Source organism: Gymnoscopelus braueri, assembly GCF_963280865.1.
Source record: "Gymnoscopelus braueri genome assembly, chromosome: 24".
NCBI classification, from domain to species: domain Eukaryota; kingdom Metazoa; phylum Chordata; class Actinopteri; order Myctophiformes; family Myctophidae; genus Gymnoscopelus; species Gymnoscopelus braueri.
In genome coordinates, this window is record NC_137626.1 from 23,134,793 (window position 1) to 23,153,592 (window position 18,800).

The window sequence follows — 18,800 nt, forward strand, 5'->3', positions numbered from 1 at the left end:
CACTTACACATATAGGCATAATTAGTGTGGTTGCCCTAACAGGGCAACCAGACTATAGTTCTAGGGATACTTTATTTATTTGTTTCTAGATAAACAATACTTTGAACCGCATCTCCTCCCACAGTTTTTATCCCCATATCTCAAAATGACCGTCTTGACCTGGAATCGTGCGCTTGTATTTTGCTAAGAGATTGGTTAAATAGTTTAATTGATATTGATTTATTAGTGCATTCAATTTCCCCATCCACTTTAATGGAAAAGTGAAAAAACTCAAATTCAAGTATTTTTTTCTCAGAAACCGTAAAAGCTAGAGTTACCACATTTGGAGGGGAGGTTCATAATTTAGTCCGAAATTATAAAAAAAATTAACACACCATTCGGCCTCATGGTGGCGCTATAACAGCCCCCTTTACGTTTTTACCTATAACTCTTGAACCGTAGGTCGTAAAATCAAAAAAAAATCCCCTGGATTCCTTGGGTCATGACGCAACTCCCCATATAGGCCACGCCCATTTGCGTCTGGATAGATTTTCCGCCATTTTGAATTTTCTTCAAAACACACTTTTTGCTCCTTTTCCTACAAATTTTGTCCAAATCTCACACAAATCGGTACAGGTCATCTATGGACCCATGCGATAAATATATCCAAACGGCATTTTGATAGTCCTTACCGTTCGTCCGTAATTGGCTTCCAAAGTTAGTGGGAGGGGCCAATTTTACCAAAAAGGCCAAAAATCACGAACGAAACGTCCAATCGATCCCAAATTTAAATCACATGTCGAGGGTGGTTTACTCAACAAATCCCCAAAAGCATTTCCACTTTGATCCATAGGGGGCGCCACAACTGCGCAAAACGTAACCGTTTGATGCAAAAACATGATTTTTGGGGGGATCACTCCTCTCAAAATGAAAAGCAGGTGATCTCAGGAGTGACGTGACAATGTAATTGGCGCAGCCTCCGACGGTATTCCTCCCAGCGTATTCCTAGAGCCCGGCGGCCGCGACCCGCGAGTCGCGTCGGCGCAACCACACTTTGCAATTGCCCTAAATTGCGACGCGTCTAGTTTATTTGTGTAATAGCTACGCCCATACGAGACCGCCTCGGTGGGCTGTCCAACACTAATTCTGTTAATGTATATATGTGACTGCTTGTCTTTCAATAAGAACATGTTAACTTGGACGCTTGTTTGAGACTTAATGTGTTCCCGATGCATCGCTCTTCTTCTATGCTGCTATAACTGAGACATCACCTTGTATTTTCCTATGAACTTCTCTCATCCACATCATCTGACCAGACTTTGAATGACCTAGAGAATAAAATCATTACACACACACGCACAGTCCCTAGTGTTGTTTTTTTTTCTTTTCCCATTTGTTGTATTCCTGTTGTGAATATATCATTCCATTCATACATTTGTATGATTTTGGAAATCTTATCAATTATTTTTGTCATTTATGTCTTTTCACCAATAAAAAAAGAAAAGGAAAAAATAAGTGATTTCAGATTTCAGTCCACTTACTACCACAATCATCTAAACCCCTTGTAAGCGCAAATAATATCTTTCTAGAAAGAACAGCTAGAATTCAGACAAAGAGGTACGGCCTCGGCTCTAGGCTGACCTCACACTCACCGGAAGCAGATCGTGGAGACTCGCACAGCTCGCAGTATGGCAGGAGGCTGCTGTTCGAGTAGGTGCAGGCCACGCAATTCCATGTACCCCCGGGTGGGCCGGAACTCAGCGGGCCTGATCTGTCTGAGACGCCGGGCCCCGACGACGCCCGCCGCTTCCCCTCGAATCTGGGCGTGGGGCGACCCTGGGGGGTCCGCAGCCTCTTCGCCTGGGGGGAGAAATCTGGGTCTGAAGGCGGGGTGGAGTTTCCGGAGTCATAGTCCTCTGGGCTCTCCTCTTTCACCCTCCTTCTCGGAGTTGTCCCAGAGAGGATGACGACGTCTTCGTCCGTGTCCTCTGCGTCTTCCGTCCTCTTCCTTTTCTTCTCCTTGCAGGCGTTGGGAGAGAAGAAGGTACGGATGTCGTGCTGCTTGTCTTTCTCAAACTGTGGAGAGGTGCGGAGATTACACATGTCACTTGACAGCAGGCCTCTTTAATATCGCAGCCATAAGCGCCAACTCATGAAAATGATTGTCAGTCACAAATTACAGACATAAAAGTGCTTATATATACATTTTATTTTTCCTATATTCTCCCCAATTATCTCTGTGATCACGTGATCAATATGCATCAGTCAGCTTTTTCAGATTCCATTGGCTTAGATTGGCAACGATTATCTTTCAAAGTTTGCGAGAGGGGTCCCTTTTGCACAAAATGCCACAAATCATGAATGCAGGATCCGATTGCCGTGAAACTTTGCAAACACACTGCCACTAGGCCAAGAGTTGCATCGTGAACCAAATAATCCAGGGGAAATGTTTATTGTACGGCCTACGGTTCAAGAACTACAGGCTAAAATGTGAAAGCGGCCTGTTATAGTCCCACCATGAGGGCGATTTGAAAGAAATTGGGGTGTAGGTTCTTCCTTGGCCTACTGGGAGTGTGCGCGCAAAGTTTCACGGCGATCTGTGTTGCATTTATTATTGATTTTATTCTTCTGTATGTCTCTGGTACCCCCAAACACGTGGTACTCAGTTTACACACACATTTACAATCAAAAGACGGCAATGGAAATAAGCTCTCAATCCTTTTGACAGATACAGTATGTACAAATATTGTGTTATTATGTTCATGTTTATGCATTTTGTATCAAATACTTAAGATACTAAAATGTTTCATATTTTGTAGTGCAGCTATCACACAGATGATAGCTTCTATCTACTACAAAGTAAAATCCAGAGTATTTAACAGTGTATTACGGGTTACACTCTTCAGTATGGACTTTACAATGCACGATTAATGGTGTTGTGGTCACTGAGTGGGGGAGTTGCTCACGTGAGAGAAGAACACGCTGTTTTTGTCGTGCACTACTTTCTCCTGCGGCGGCAGCAGCGGCGTCTCACTGGGCGTCCACACCGTGGCGAAGTTGAGGAAGTCCCACTTGTCCTTGTCACCCTCCTCCGCCTGCAGGTACTCCTTCCTCCCGTTCAGAGTGCTGCCTGTCACCGTTTCCTAGGCAGGGGTGGAAGAAGTACTCAGATTTTTTACTTATCGTCGGTGTCGGGCAGAAACCTTGTATGTCCAAAACGTTCCTTTTTTATTATTAAAACATTTTTAAAATTTGTGAAAATACTTTCACTACTTTAAAATTGTTTTAATAATAGAACGGCTATTTTCCACTACTTTTGTGATACACTCTTGTATGATGGGCATTCATTTACAAAAAATATATAAAACGTTGAAATATGGAGATACAAGGTTTCTGCCTGACAGCAACATTATGTAAAAGTAGCAATAAAACAATATAAAAATACTCTGTTACAAGTAAAAGGTCTGTATTTTACTTTCACCTAAATAAAAGTAAGAACTTGAAAATAACAGATCTTAAAGGTAAAGGTCTTCATTTCAAGGACCCCAGTTTGATATGAATTAGGCCACAGAATACAGACCCCCATTTGATACCGTTTTTATCTCTGGGATCCCAATCTACAATGTCAAATCCTCACTTTAACTCTGAGAGTTTACAAATGGAACCAAATGGACCAGTCCATTTGGACACTCAAGAGTAACAGAACCGCAAGGGTCCATTTGGCTCCTATCAATCATTTAGCTGGGGACCACCCCTGGAACCCCCTCAAGGACCCTCGGGGGTCCCCGGATGCCACGTTGTGAACCAGCGGTGTAGGACTGTCCTCGACTAAAGACATTCAACAGTCATAGAAATTTCTTGACTAATCGATTAGCTGATTTAATCGACAAATCGGTGAAATTGTGGGAAGTATTCTGCATACAATCACACAGAGACCAGCCTTTTCAGGTTGGTGATGTTAAGACAATAGCCAAATCCCAATTATTTTGCTTTCAGAGGGGCTGAGAGCAAGGAGAAAGGAGGCTCCTCAAGCCACTGAGGATCAGTGGGGATACATCAAATGTATCCTTTATATCCCCTTTTAAGTCTTCGTCAGAATGCTTGACAAATAAACTATCCTCCTCCAAACCGTCCAGGTTCCAGAATGGTCCAGCGATACAGCTGTGTGACACGTCGTAACTAATTGCTGTCGCTTCAAAATGACGCTATCTGAACGTAGAGCGTACGGCTTCCTTAAAGCGAACCTGATCAATTGCTCTGTCCTCGGCTCCTCGCCTCGCCTCCTTGCTGAGAGGCGGGACTAAGGCACAAATAGAGGACACAAGGATTGAAGTTTGAGTGTAGGGATTGGGCTATTGGCTACTGGCTATGGACCCTTTTCATGCATGAAATACAGTAGCAGTGTAATGATACTTCCTTCACAAGTGTGGCCAGTGATACTAATTAAGGCTCTATTTAGTGAAGCAGAGCCCTTTGAGCGAGCCAACATGCACAACAGCAGCACCCTGACTCTGTTTGACCTGAATGGAACAGAGCTTCATTATTATCCTTGGTAATACTTGTGAAGGAAGTAATATTACACCAATATGTCCACCGTTAATGGCGAACGATTTAACACTGGATGCTTGTTTCTTTCCAGAACCTGGCAACTCGTGTTGCCAGGTTCTGGAAACAAGCAACCAGTGTTAACTCGTTCGCCATTAACGGTGGCCTCGCAGGAAATTTCAACGCATGTTTGACTATCATGAGACTCCACAATGACTAGCAGTAGAGAGAAAAACAACTTTGCCTCGGTTATAATAGACGAATCTCCCTAACCCACGCGCTCCCATTCTGACAACGGAGGGGGTTTAAAAAATGACGACACGGGAATCTATGGAAAAAAAGAACGCCACTTTTCACGTCGGTCGGTGAGTAACGAGACATCAAAGACAACACTTAATTTGTCCGGTATTCTCCTTTAATATGGCTGCTGAGAAAAGGATTTATTGGCCTCTAGATTGGTAGATTTAAAGGGTTATAACTAGAGTATACAAAAGAAGATGTGCTCATTATTTTAGTTTGTTCGGCATGGTCAAGTGAGACTTCATCTCAGTGCCCATCCATGATCCTGCACAACCCAATAAGGGCATATAGTATTAACCACATGAACCCTAACCTCCCTATTCTGGGACAAACACGTCGCGTCGCAACATAGCCCATCTACAGGCTCACAATGTGTTGCAAATTGCCCGATCTACAAGCTCACAACGCTTGACCAGAGGGAGTCTGGTCAACTAAATATATAGGGTTTAAAGCTGCACTATGTAACTTTCCTCTTCTACCCCGGATTTGAACCTGGTTTCCTGCACAAGTGCTGACATTTCTACCATTGAGCTAATAGAGCCTGCCTGCTTGCTCACAGGATAAATTAAATATTGACCATCAGGTCAAACATTTTGTCAGATCCTGTGTCTATAGGTGAGACATGACCTTTGACACGGTCTAACGTGGTTAAGGACCATGCCAGTGGTCTGGCGTGTTTAATACACTGACGACTCCTGGCATACTTGACACTACTTACTGTACCATGTTCCAAAGCATATTGATTTGGTTGATTTTTGAGACAGAAGACATGACAATCAACAGGTAATCCATTCTCTGTCCCATATTTCTCATTCAGGTTTCTATATGTATAGAGTTTACATCATGAACATACATTTCATGCACCCAACAGCACCACATCATACACACCTCATACAAAGGACCGCAATGGAAACAAGCTGTAAGCTCTTTAGCGTTATCCTTTTGATTATGGTGGGTCAGATGTATGTTACATATGTTTTTATTTCATGATCAATAAAGATATCAATCAATCAATCAATCAATCAATCGATACAGTTTGTATATCTTCTATGGCATTGGTTCTCAAAGTGGAGTCCGGGGACCCCCAGGGGTCCTTGAGGAGGTACTAGGGGGTCCCCAGCTAAACCATGTTTTACACTTGGGATATTAAAAAATAGCAGATCTACAAGCTCATATTAGCTTGTAGATCTGCTATTTTTGACATTTGTGATTTTTTTTGAATATTACATATTTTTTTAAGGCTCATGTCTTTAACTCAAATCTTTGCTTCAGGAGGCCCCTGGCACAAAATATTTTTTGAGATGATGGGGGTCCGCAGCCAAATACATAATCATTGGGGGGGAGGTCCTGGACATGAAAAAGTTTGAAAACTACTGTTCTATGGTACCTTCTTATTGAGCATGCCCCACATGACCGTGTCGAAGGTGCCCTTGGCGATGAGGTAGTGGACGTGTACGGAGGAGGTCTGTCCGATGCGGTGGGCGCGGTCCTCAGCTTGTTTGACCTGGCCTGGGTTCCAGTAGAGCTCTGCAAACACCACATGGCTGGCCGCTGTGAAGGTCAGTCCCTGAGGACCACACACACACACACACACACACCTTATACCTTATACCTTATACCTTATACCTTATACCTTACACCTTATACCTTACCTCAGGTACTTACTGCACCGGATAGATATACGGTACTATGTGTAAATATGTGGATAGTTTGTTTGTTTTTATTGATCTCTCTCCCTCTCTCTTCCCCCTTTTTCTTCTTCCCTTTCTCTTATGGAAATAACAAAAACAATGGAGCAGTGGAGCTAGCACAAAAACGAATTTCAGCCACTGTTTTACATGTGTAAACCTGTGATGTGACAATAAAGTTCATTCTGGCACGCACACGCACGCACGCACGCACGCGCACACACACACACACACACACGCGCACACACACACACACACACACACAAACTGTACAGTAGTGAGACCTGCGGACCTCCTAGCTAGCTCAACAGACAGAGGCACTGCCTAAGATAAACCAGATACACAGAGAGATAGATGGGCAGAGATCCAAACAGATCAACAGATAAATATAGACGGACAACAGCCAAGGGGAGAGTGTCAGACCTCTTTTATGTTGCCGTTGTAATGCCTTTATGCCCTTTAGAGATCACACAGGACAAGACACACATCCTTGTGGTCGAGTGTATTTTGGTAACTTGAATATTTCCACCACATTTTCTACTTAAATATTTACCATCGGGGTGCCACTGGCCTAGCGGTTAGGGCGCATAGGCTCTAATGCAGCCTAACAGTGAGTCGTGGGTTCAAGTCCCGAGCCCAACGACCTTTGCTGCGTGCCACTCCCCGTCTCTCTCCCAGTTTCCTGTCTCTCTCCACTGTATACTATCAATAAAGGCAGAAAAGCCCAAATAATATATATTTTTTAAATTATGTTTACTATGAATGATGAATGAATGAATATAACTAACCAAAGCTTTGTGCCTCTGTAGCTCTGTCTGTGCTGTGTGCAAAAAATCGGCCAGTTCTCCTCAGTGCCTGGAGCAATTGATCTGCATTTGCACACAGCCATTGACCATTACCATGTGCACGGAACACCAAAGCCCGTTTTTTGCTTTCCCCAAATGTCAGCTGTTTATTAGCGTTTTTATGTAAAAGAATGTCGCCATGGTTACAGCTCCCCAGCTGTGGGATGGCCTTCCGACCTATGGGATGAATGATCAAACTGCGCATGCGTCGAATCATTAGACCCACACTGTTGCCGTCTGCCACAAGCACACACAGAGAACGTGCTTAAGCGGCGACGGGTGCGTGCGTGCGTGCGTGCGTGTGTGAGTGATATAAGTTATTATCATTACCTGTCCGGCTGCCAGGATGCTGAGGATGGCCACACGCGTGTCTGGATCATTCTGGAACTTGTGGACCAACTGGACTCTCTCAGAGGACGGGACACTGCCATCAATACGGATGTAACCCGCCTAACATGAAATTACATGACATGACGACATAAGACAAGAGCCCCAAGAACTTGCGATTCACTCATTACTGTGGCAATGATGACTGATGTGTTGCGTATTGCTTAAATCTCACTCTTAGTTTTTTGACGGTTCACACTAAAAAACAGACGCTGATATATCGGCCATTATTTGACTTTTTATTACTATACATCAGTATCGGCAGTTATGGAGCCGATGTCATGTGTTATCGGTAGTTACGTAATCAAAAAGTTAAAAAAAAATACAGATCTACAAGCAATTGCAGGTCTTCTATTTTCTAAACTTTGAAGATTTTATAATAAAATATATAAACCTTTTGAACATTTGATGACCTTTTTGCCTATAATGATATGCTCAAAATAGGGATACCATGTTGAAAGTGGTTAATATTATTATAATTTTAACTTTGCACTTTTTTTAAACAAAATATAGGTAAAACATTGGGAATTGGTGGGCTAGGACTCTCCGAAATCTCCCAGAAATCTGGCATCGGTCGGGCTATAGATTTCACTTTTCATAAAACCAGGTATTTGCCATTATTAAATGCCAGACTGACTTCACGATTCATCACAGGCTGGTTCCTGCTGTGCTGCAGTTACGGTACCATTCCCATGCCTCAATGACCTAGCTAGCTCAGTGCCATGTTGAAGCTGGGAGACATACTGTACAAGCATGGAGACTGGTGTAGTATGTCATCGCTCAAAGCCGTACCTCCGACGCAGTCATCTCTCACACCTGAGTTCCGACATGGTGGTGCATTTACTTAGCAGCCATTTTTAGCTCTCTTTCCCTCACTCTCTCTGTTAATTAGGAAGTGCGAAAATGCAAATGCGGGAGAGCGTCTTGCAGCAGAAGGTGTTGCCTACACACTGTACTGATGTGTTGCGTTTGGCAGACAGCTCCCGAACCCCCATGACCCACACACACACACACATGCGCGGATGCACACGCACACAAATAGCACATACATGCATTCAAACTTGTTCTCTGGTTGCCGCCACTGAGTTGAGAAAATCATTCACTCGTTATGACTTGTAAAATAAGGCCCGGGAGTTAAGAAAGAGAAACTTTTCCTGCCAAAGTTCTTCGTCGGTTCTCTGAACGAGGGTGAGGTGTGAGTTTAGCTCTGTATTAGATATGCATTAACACGCGCGCGCGCGCGCACGCACACGCACACACACACACACACACACACACACACACACACACACACACACACACACACACACACAAATAACTGCATGGCCTCTCTCTCCAGTCTATAGCTATTGCTAGCTAGTTTTTACTTAAGTGTTCAGTTTGAGAGGGAATTCTTAACTTCAGAGCCGTTGGTGGTGTGTGTCTGTTCTTTCCTGCAGCGAGTTAAAGCGGTGATAACATTATAAATATTCATAATATTATAAAACAGGGATGCAATGAATCGTTAACTTCAGAGTCGTTTCGTGCGAGTGGTTCTGTTCTCAAAGTGGGGTTTGGGGAACCCGAGGTGTCCTTGAGGGGGTTCCAGGAGGTCCTCAGCATAATGAGCAACAGTTAAGCTATGGGCGGCCATAGCTGAATGGGTAGAGAGGCCGTCTGGGAATCAGAAGGTTCCCTCCTCCGGCTTGCCCAACCTGTGTGTCGAAGTGTCCCTGAGCAAGACACTTAACCCCTAACTGCTCCCATGACGCTGTATTAATAGCGCAAGCTGCTCCTAATAGTTAAAATGGGTAAATGCAGAGGTCACATTTCACATGTGTGCAAATGTACAATGACAAAAAACACCCCAAAGGAGTGGGGACTAAATTATTATTATTAATTATTTAACTATTATTTAAACGGACAGAATTTAGCCCAATGAGAGAATGTATAAGAATGACTATTCAGATCATAGGTTTCACTCTCTCTACTGTTATCTCCACACCTGTAGTTGTAGGATTCTGTACAGAAATCTAATCTAACAACAGAAATCTTCTCTTATGGGGGTCCCTGGAACAAAATATTTTCAAATGGGGTCCAGAGCCTAATACGTATAAGCTGGGAGTCCTTGACATTAAAATGTTTGAGAATGATTGGTGCAAGCTACAGTATGGCCATTCTCTGCTACAACGAGTTACTCTTTTCGTGACACGATGCATTTAGCTAGCCTGGTAAACCCTCCCTCCGGAAATCTCATTTCCATTTGATTTCAGGAGTGAGTCTGGCCTGATCGCCCATTGTGCAATATTGGCTGTGGGCTGGAGTTGGGCGGGAGTAATACCGTTGACTGACAACCCCTTCAGCCAATGATCGTTTTTCCCCTTCAGCCAATCAGCAGTTCACCAGTCTAATGTGACGCAACGGGACTTTTGAGACGGCCATGCCCAAAATGGGTTGCCTTATTCGGATACATGGGTGTCACTGCCCGCCCCTACCGGTTCTCTAAATTTTTATTTTTAAATAGGCTCTGTCATGATTAATTGACCACATATATGAAGTTAAACAACTAAATTCTATCCAAACGATATCTTATAAGTAAATTCCGTGCCTCAAAATAGAAGTTTGAGAGCTTTTTGAAGTAAAAAAATTGCGGAGAAAATAGCGGACAGAAAAGATGGCTGCCGTTCGTGTTTTGTCGGCTGCATTCAGGCTGCACTCGGTGCCATTCGGGCTCACTCGAACTCGCCACCTGATTGGCCAACTGTCGCTGTCAATCACAGAACGATGTGCGACGACGCTGATAGGCTCGGTTAGTTGGTAATTCCACTAGAAACCCCCACAATGGGCGATCAGGCCAGACTCACTCCTGAAATCAAATGGAAATGAGATTTCCGGAGGGAGGGTTTACCAGGCTAGCATTTAGCGGCGTGAGCTGTGATGAGCTGCTTTTTGGGGGGACATACAGACAAAACCTGTTCTGAACAGCTTGGGTTTTGGTCATGCTAGAGCTGCAACTATAGTATACAGTATGTATATGTGTATACACAGTATAATACAAAATATATATATAATACAAATAATTGATAAAATAATCACTATATATAACATCAACAAATTCAGTTTTTAGCTTCACCCAGCTGAGTACTTCTCAAGTGAGCAGTTAGGGGTTAAAGGTAGGGTAAGTGATATGTTTTTGTTAAAATTTGTGTTAAAAGCTCTATATTCTGATGTTTGTGTTTGTTCAGCTATTCATTTGTTCAATGCATTGTCAGGTCGGGGTACCTATTTTATCCAATCAGGAGAGAGAACTTGCACAAAATACAGATTAAACAAGTTAAATTGGAAGTGATCGCACTAAGAAATGAGCAGACAAAATTGGAATTGGAACACTATAACATTTTTCAAAGATCGTTGATTTAAGGTAATTACGCTGGCAACTGGATAAAAAACGATGTTTAATATCTTGGCAGGTTATGTGTTAAGTGCCTTGCTCAGGGACACCTCGACACATTTTCGGGACCGGGAATCAGACCTGGAACGTTCTGCTACCAAGACGGGCTATCTACCCATTCAGCAATGGCCAATGCGATGCATTGTGAGATTGTAGATCTACAGTACTATTTTGGAACATTGATTTGATCGATTAATACATATTTATTATTACATCTTTTAGATGGTAAAAAAAAAAAAGGTAAATGGTGCATTTATATAGTGCTTTATATAGATTGAGCATTACATTCACCCATTCACACAAACATTCATACACCGATGGCGGAGGAAACCGTGCAAGGCACCAACCTGCTCATCGGGAGCAATTAGGGAGCAATTAGGGGTTCAGCGTCTTGCTCAAGGACACTTCCACACTAACTCTGGGGGAGCCCGGGATCGAACTGGGTACCTTGCGGTTCCCATCCGACCACTCTACCGGCCACTCTACCCCTGAGCCACTGCCACCACAGATTTAATAACTGTGGCACTCATGCCCCCCCCCCATGAAAAACTGGCGTGTAATTACAGAGAAGTAGTATACAGAATGCAAAATGAGTCCAGAGAGTATAAGTGCAAGAACTCTACTGGATAATATGTCACTTGAGACCAGGTTGACACTTTAGGCTAAATTCCCTGAACACTGCAGAGAATGACTAACTTCAGATGCTGCTTTAGACCCCCATAAATGTACATACTGTACATCATTCTGTAAACCGCTCACTGAGTCTTCCATGCGCGTGGAAACGCACTGCAGCGAGTGATAACGACAATGATGCAAGACTGCTGATATATCACTTTTTTGCCCTCCTCGCTGACGCACGACCTCAACTTTTGAGTAAGTATGACTCAATAACCTGGGCGAACTTAGTCATCGACGCCACAGGGCTTCTACTCCCTCGGTCTCTGTCTCTCCCTCGCGCTCTCTGTGAATGGAGAATCTCCGCGGTATGTGGCCAATTACCTCTGGACAGCCACTAAGGAGTGAGTGAGGTATGAATGGACCCTGGGCCATTTCTACCTCCAGATTACCATTAATGAAGAACTGCATGGTCTCTGTGCTGCTGGAATAACTTCGGGTTGAATACGAGGAGGGAGGGCGGGAAGAACAGTGAGCGTAGGCTTTCTGGCTTTGTTTTTGTTTTGTTCTCACGATTAGGCGACTGTCTGTGAGTGAGTATGTAGGGGTTCAATGTGTCGCACAAGGACACAATCGACAGGACTCGTAGCTGTTGGTGGCCGTATTGACTGTCATGAGGATCGAACCTGTGACCTTGTGAGGAGCCTATAGTGCAGTTCCTGATGCTAGTTTGTTCCCTGCCTGCCAACCTAAATCCTCCAGTCCCCCAAATTATTCTATTCATATTATGTAAAAAAAAATCATGTTTACACACTACCTTTTTTGGACCAGGTTAGATTTTCTGCGTTTTTCGCCTCATCTTGTCTGTATGTTGCAGTGTTTTGAGGCTGTAGCCTACAGCTTGTGGACTGAGGAAAGGCTCATGGCAGGCCCTTTTTCGATGTGTGTGTTTGTGTGTGTGTGATTTTCGTTCTGCCCAAAATCTTTAGGGTTCATCTTGGAATCTGGCTATTAGATTAGATATTAGATATTTTTGTCTTGACGATTGCGCAAGAGGATATGTCATGGGGTCACTCAAATGAGGGCTCATCGTCCAGGGGGCGTGAATGAACTCAGCTAGTTTCATGGCAATCTACCCATTAGATTGTGTGTGCAAATGGAAAGTTTGGCCAAAGAGTGGTGATAGAGGAAAGGCCATTGAGTCATGTATGTGTGTGTGTGTGTGTGTGTGTGTGTGTGTGTGTGTGTGTGTGTGTGTGTGTGTGTGTGTGTGTGTGTGTGTGCATGTGCATGTGCATGTGTGTGTGTGTGTGTGTGTGTGTGTGTCAGTGATACCTTGGCCTCAATGACGGCCTCAGTGCAGGCCTGCAGCATGGTGAGGTGATGGCCAAACACCAGGAATTTGAGTTGCTCTGTCTCTAGCATCATTTTAATGTAGTCCTTCACGGCTCCTGCCTGGAGACACACAAACAAACAAAACAGACCACAGATCAGTGAGGAGAGTGGATGCGTCGCTGGGAGTGATGGAGTAAGTTAATCACAGGGGGTGGCAATCCTTCTCTGCCATGGTTTCTCCATTGACCACCATGGATCAGGACTTTAAAACAGAGAGCGCCTAGACCCACTAGTCACAAGCAGCGCTGATATGGAGAGCAAGACAATATTTCACAATGAGGAGATTTTATTCACTCAGAAACTAATTTGTGCATCTGCTGTCTGCAATACCTGGTACACTATCCAGCTAGGCTGCAGTTCTATAGTCACCCAGAATGTCCTCTAAATATTTCAAATAAGATTCAACTGTTGTGTTGCAATCACATGATACCAACTGCAATCACATTTTGATTGCAACACCTCATTTAAAAAAGTGAGTTTCTTTACATACTTGGTTCTTGTAATTTGCTTGCTCATTTCAAACCTGGAGTCTTTATGTAACAAAAAGGAAGAGAGGAGTGCTGTCTGGATACACTGTAAACCATTTGGTTAAAAAAATGAAGGTGCTCATTGGTAGGGTAAAATAATCAATTGACAAAACAAAACAAAAAAACAAGGCACTCACGTTTTGGACAAAGGCCATATAGCTGATTTTTTTCCCCCAACTCTTTGACTTTGAATATGCCAATTAAAAAACAAAGGCTAACTGTAACTCTGGAAGAGTGTGTTGGTTTTAGTTTTTCTAAGTCGAATGGTTATCGTTACTCTGTTTTTGTTTAATTAATTTTGGCACCTTTTTTGGTACTTGTAAAGCACTCTGTAACACTGCTTTGAAAACACACAGTAAAGAAAGTAAAGTTGGGAAACACAGTCCAACTTTTACCAGCTAACTTCCAAACCCGGGAGTGGCGTATTGTGTGACTGCATGAGACACAAACTTGTGTAGAACACAGAGCAAGGCCACTTTTGTTGCATACCGCCCCTGCACAACTCTGACGGACGTGTTATCCCAGCGAGAGTGTCATACAGCGCAGCCCTGCTCGTCTCGGTTCAGGGACCGTGGGCCAAAAAAAAGAAGAGAGAAGAGAATATGGCCAAGAATAGGGCCCATGACACTGGAGGTACAGCAGTCAAGTCGTGTGTTGACGCGACTACAGCGGTACTCCTGTTAGCGCGACCCGGAAGATTTCCACCGCGTCCTGCAACCTGACAACCTCAGCGCCCGTCACACCTGCTCTGGCGAGAGAGAACGTTGGCTTCCGCCGCGAACCCCATAATTAGCTTGACATGGCCACTCCAACCCTTTCCCGGTTTCGCGGGGTCCCTCATTAGCGACGTCTCGGCTTCTCATGTCTCATTTCTTTCTGTCGAGTTTAATTAGCGCACAAACTTCTCTGTCGTTTGAAGCAGCCGGTTAGCTGCATCAGAGACCCCACCTCTCTCTCTATCTCTCTCGCTCTCTCTCTCTCGCTCTCTGGGTAATTAGGAGCAGGTGCTTGGCGGCTAAAGAAATACAAAATATATAATCATACCCCAAAGGCGCATGGGCAGCTCTGTCTCCAAACCGACTGGCAGACAGACAAGGTGGCTGAGATTTGTGCCTTCAGAAGTGACATAGACACACAGCCCCCATTCCCCACAGTCCACACACATACACACATACACAAAACATGGAGAATGAAAGTAGAGAAAACCTGTCCGACTCTAAAAACTGATAGCAGAGGAAATGAGACGAGGCTGACAGTGTGTAGGGGGGGCGGTGTGGGTTGGGGAGGTGGGGGTAGCAATGAAAGGTCCGGTGTTAGGCTAAACCGAGCAGAAATCCAATCAGCAAACAACGCAGAGCGCAAAAAAGATCCAAGCGCAAAGGCAGGCTGGGCGGGCAGCGCTCCGATGATTGCATTCCATAGTTATCTCCGGTCTCTGTTAACCTACCGGGGGCCAGGGCTCCAGGCACTGGGCTAATAGAGAAGAAAAGCGGGGTCCTCAGAGACTGCAGACGATTGAGAAGTGATATGGACGCTACACCAATTTTGCAACTTGAGGGGGAAGAGAAAAAAAACAAAACTCATGGGGTAGAAAGTTCAGTCATGTAACGACGACTGCAGGTGCAACTCGCGCCTTTTCTTAGCAAACAAACAAATGTTGTATTGAGCTATTATCCACCACTGGGATTGTAACTTCCTTGTTATCATTTACTGAGCAACAGCGTGAGGTGAGGGTGTGTTTAGATGCTATAAACATTATAATAAAGTCTGTAACAGACTCCAAAAAAGTGGAGCAGAAATAGCAGTGTTGCAGACTTTATCCAACTATATAATAAGGAAACCTGTCTGTTCTGCATGGTTTTCCTCTCGCTTGAGCAATTGATCTGAACTTGCACACAGGCATTGACCATTAACACATTGACTGCCAATCGCGTAGATCTACGCGAACCTATTTAAAGCGGCCACGTGCCAATCGCGTAGACCTACGCGAAGTGGTGTTTTTTGTGACAACACCAAAGTTCACATTGCACTTTTTTTCACTTTCGATACGACACATTTCATTGTAGCACCACCGGAAACGGAATTATCCGCTTCCTGTCTAAAACGAAACCTAAAAGTCGATTATCTCGGTTGTTGTTTTTCTCATCGCTGATCGCTGTTTAGCATTCACCGCTGTAGCTTCAAGATGGCGGATCGCAAATCGAAGCGGTCTTCACTGCTCGTCTCACACAGATCCCCTGTGTGTTTAGAACCAAATGAACGCGCAATTTGAACGGATTTAGCGAGGTCTATGGCGACATGAAAAAAACTAAAAAACAACAATAAAACGCTGGCACTGGTGAGTACATTATGAGATTAAACTCTGGCGTGGAATGTGTTAACATATGCACACAACCACAACAGCAATTTTTTCACTTTCCCAAAATATAAGCTGTTTATTAGCATTTTTATGTATGTATTATATTCAGAGTTCAGGCTATGGGATCTGTCGCCATGGTTACAGCCCTGCAAGCTATGGGATCATCTCTACTGCTGGCTACACACGGCCACACAGACACACAGATGCTGCAAACATGTAAGGATTTTAATTTAGGGCCCGTGTCCACAAACACACACTGCGCTTTATAGCACTAGCACGCAGATTGACACCTGCAATGTTCGAATCCAGGTTGTGTTATTAGCACACATAGCTTAGCTCAAACAGCTTAAACATCAACTTCTCATGGTTGTGTGGGCAACGATTCCATGTCGGGTTGTAAAGGACCGGGTTGTCACAGACACCGGTCACACCTGGGGTCCACGGGGGGTCCGCAAAGCATTCGCTGGGGGGCGGCGAAGACCTGCCCCACAAAGATCATCCGAAGCCGATTTCCCACTGCATGGCTATAATGCGCAAAAACCTGGGTATGGATGGACTAGGATGGACTAGGATGGACTACTTTTTTTTTATTGTTGATCTTTGTCAGTCAAGCACCTGGATGTGCATGTGCATGTGCATGGTATTTTGTGTTCCGATGCAATGCAATGCTATGGTGCCCTTGATGAGCACCAGGCTCAAAACATTCACAGGGCTCAACAGACAGATTTTTGATAAGGTACACCTACGTACGTATCCAGCCACTATCCCTGTAATTGAACTTGTAAACTTTTTAATCTTTTTTTTTAAATCTTGTCTTGTTTCAATCTGGGGGCCAGCTTCCTACAGCCCAGTTTCCATGGCGACAGCATCACAGAGATGCTATTTTGGAACAGTGTGGAACTTTCAGATAAGATGTGTTCGCGCAATGCAGGCAACAATGGACCAACCCTTCAGTCAGAACCCCACACTTTGTCTCAGCGCCTTCACCATTCCATCCTGTTACCATGGCAATCGTCTCCCTTGAGATCTCGCTGAGCATTTGGCCAAGTGCTCAGACCATCGATGAATGCCGTGGCACCAATGCCTGATTACCTTCAAAGGGAAAATAAATGAAAATTATAGTCCAGACCCCCTGCACCACACTCTCACACACACACACACACACACACACACACACACACACACACACACACACACACACACACACACACACACACACACACACACTTTTGAAAGTTTCAGTTCCGAGTGCTCAGACACGGTGTGGAGGAGGACCTACTATATGGAGAACACAGAGTATGTTAATAATAATCTGTGTTGCGTGTCCTTACCCTTCTCTGCCCATAGTTTCCTGTCTCTCTACAAGAGCCCGACCAATGGCAGGTTTTAGGGTACGATGCCAATCACGACTTTGGAAAGTCCTAGACCACAGATAACCAATGTTTTGACTGCTACTACCCTCACATCTAGTATCTAGTATCCCATATTAAAATTGGCTACTGGGAGGGCCGGCGGGTCACGTCACTCTGTCTCAGGCATAACCATAAACAAACCCGATACGCCCATATATAGGCAGGGGGACCACGGCCACGTCACTCTGACTCAGACACAACCAAAAACAAACCCGATACGCCCATATATAGGCAGGGGGACCACGGCCACGTCACTCGGACTCAGACACAACCAAAAACAAACCCGATACGCCCATATATAGGCAGGGGGACCACGGCCACGTCACTCTGACTCAGACACAACCAAAAACAAACCCGATACGCCCATATATAGGCAGGGGGACCACGGCCACGTCACTCGGACTCAGACATAACCATAAACAAACCTGATATGCCCATATATAGGCATGTCACTATGACTCAGACATAACCATAAACAAACCTGAAATGCCCATATATAGGCATATATGTAGATCCGGTTGTCCAGAGCCACAGATCCGACCGCTATGCCCATATATGGTCATGTGCATGCATATATATGGCACCGCCCGACTTCAAACTCGGCAAGGACTCAAGGGAGTGTGGTGCCCGCCACCGAGTCGTTCGAGTAAGCGGTTGTCCAGAACCACCGATCCGACCAATATGCCCATTTATGGGCATGACAAAATACAGTGTACTGTATGGACATATACTAATGACATCAGGGAACTCCATATATTTGTTTTAATTTTTTTATTTATTTGCACATTTAAAAACAACACATTTTTAGCAACAGCATAATATTGTGTTGGATGTGCAGGTGAGATTTAGAAAACCCTTTCGGGTTTACATCAGGGAACTCCATATGGACACTTACTTAACTCATTAAGATCTGAGGCCGATTCTAAAAATGTCTTCTAAATTCAGACAGTTTTCTGAAAAACTTATGTTGCTATAATCAGTGGTGCTCAAACCTTTTCATGTGTAGGACCCCCAAAATGATATGTATTTGGCCGCAGACCCCCATCTCAAAATATTTTGTTCCAGGGACCCCCAGAAGCAAAGATTTGAGTAAAAAAAAATCGATTTAAAAAAAATATATATGTATATTCAAAGATTTTCACGATTAATTTTTTTTTGCAGATCTACAAGCTCATATAGCATGGCACAAAGTGACACGCTATGTGCTTGTATATCTGCTATTTTTGAATCGCCAACCAATGCTATATACTGTACAGTATACAGCTAAAATCTAAAATGACACACAGATGCTTTTCCCGGTTGTAATGGTTTAAATGAA

The 18,800-nt window shown here is 44.1% G+C and overlaps 1 protein-coding gene across 2 annotated transcripts in view; it reads right to left on the minus strand.

The window, feature by feature from the left end:
- zranb3 (zinc finger, RAN-binding domain containing 3) overlaps nt 1–18,800 on the minus strand; it is a 97,451-nt gene that overhangs the window by 47,063 nt on the left and 31,588 nt on the right. For both annotated transcript variants that reach the window (XM_080422835.1, XM_080422836.1), the window contains 5 exons: nt 13,125–13,244; nt 7,688–7,807; nt 6,212–6,391; nt 2,946–3,122; nt 1,632–2,055 (listed from right to left, as the gene is read on the minus strand). In XM_080422835.1, coding sequence (XP_080278961.1) covers nt 1,632–2,055; nt 2,946–3,122; nt 6,212–6,391; nt 7,688–7,807; nt 13,125–13,244 — 1,021 coding nt within the window. The remainder of the gene's footprint in view (nt 1–1,631; nt 2,056–2,945; nt 3,123–6,211; nt 6,392–7,687; nt 7,808–13,124; nt 13,245–18,800) is intronic.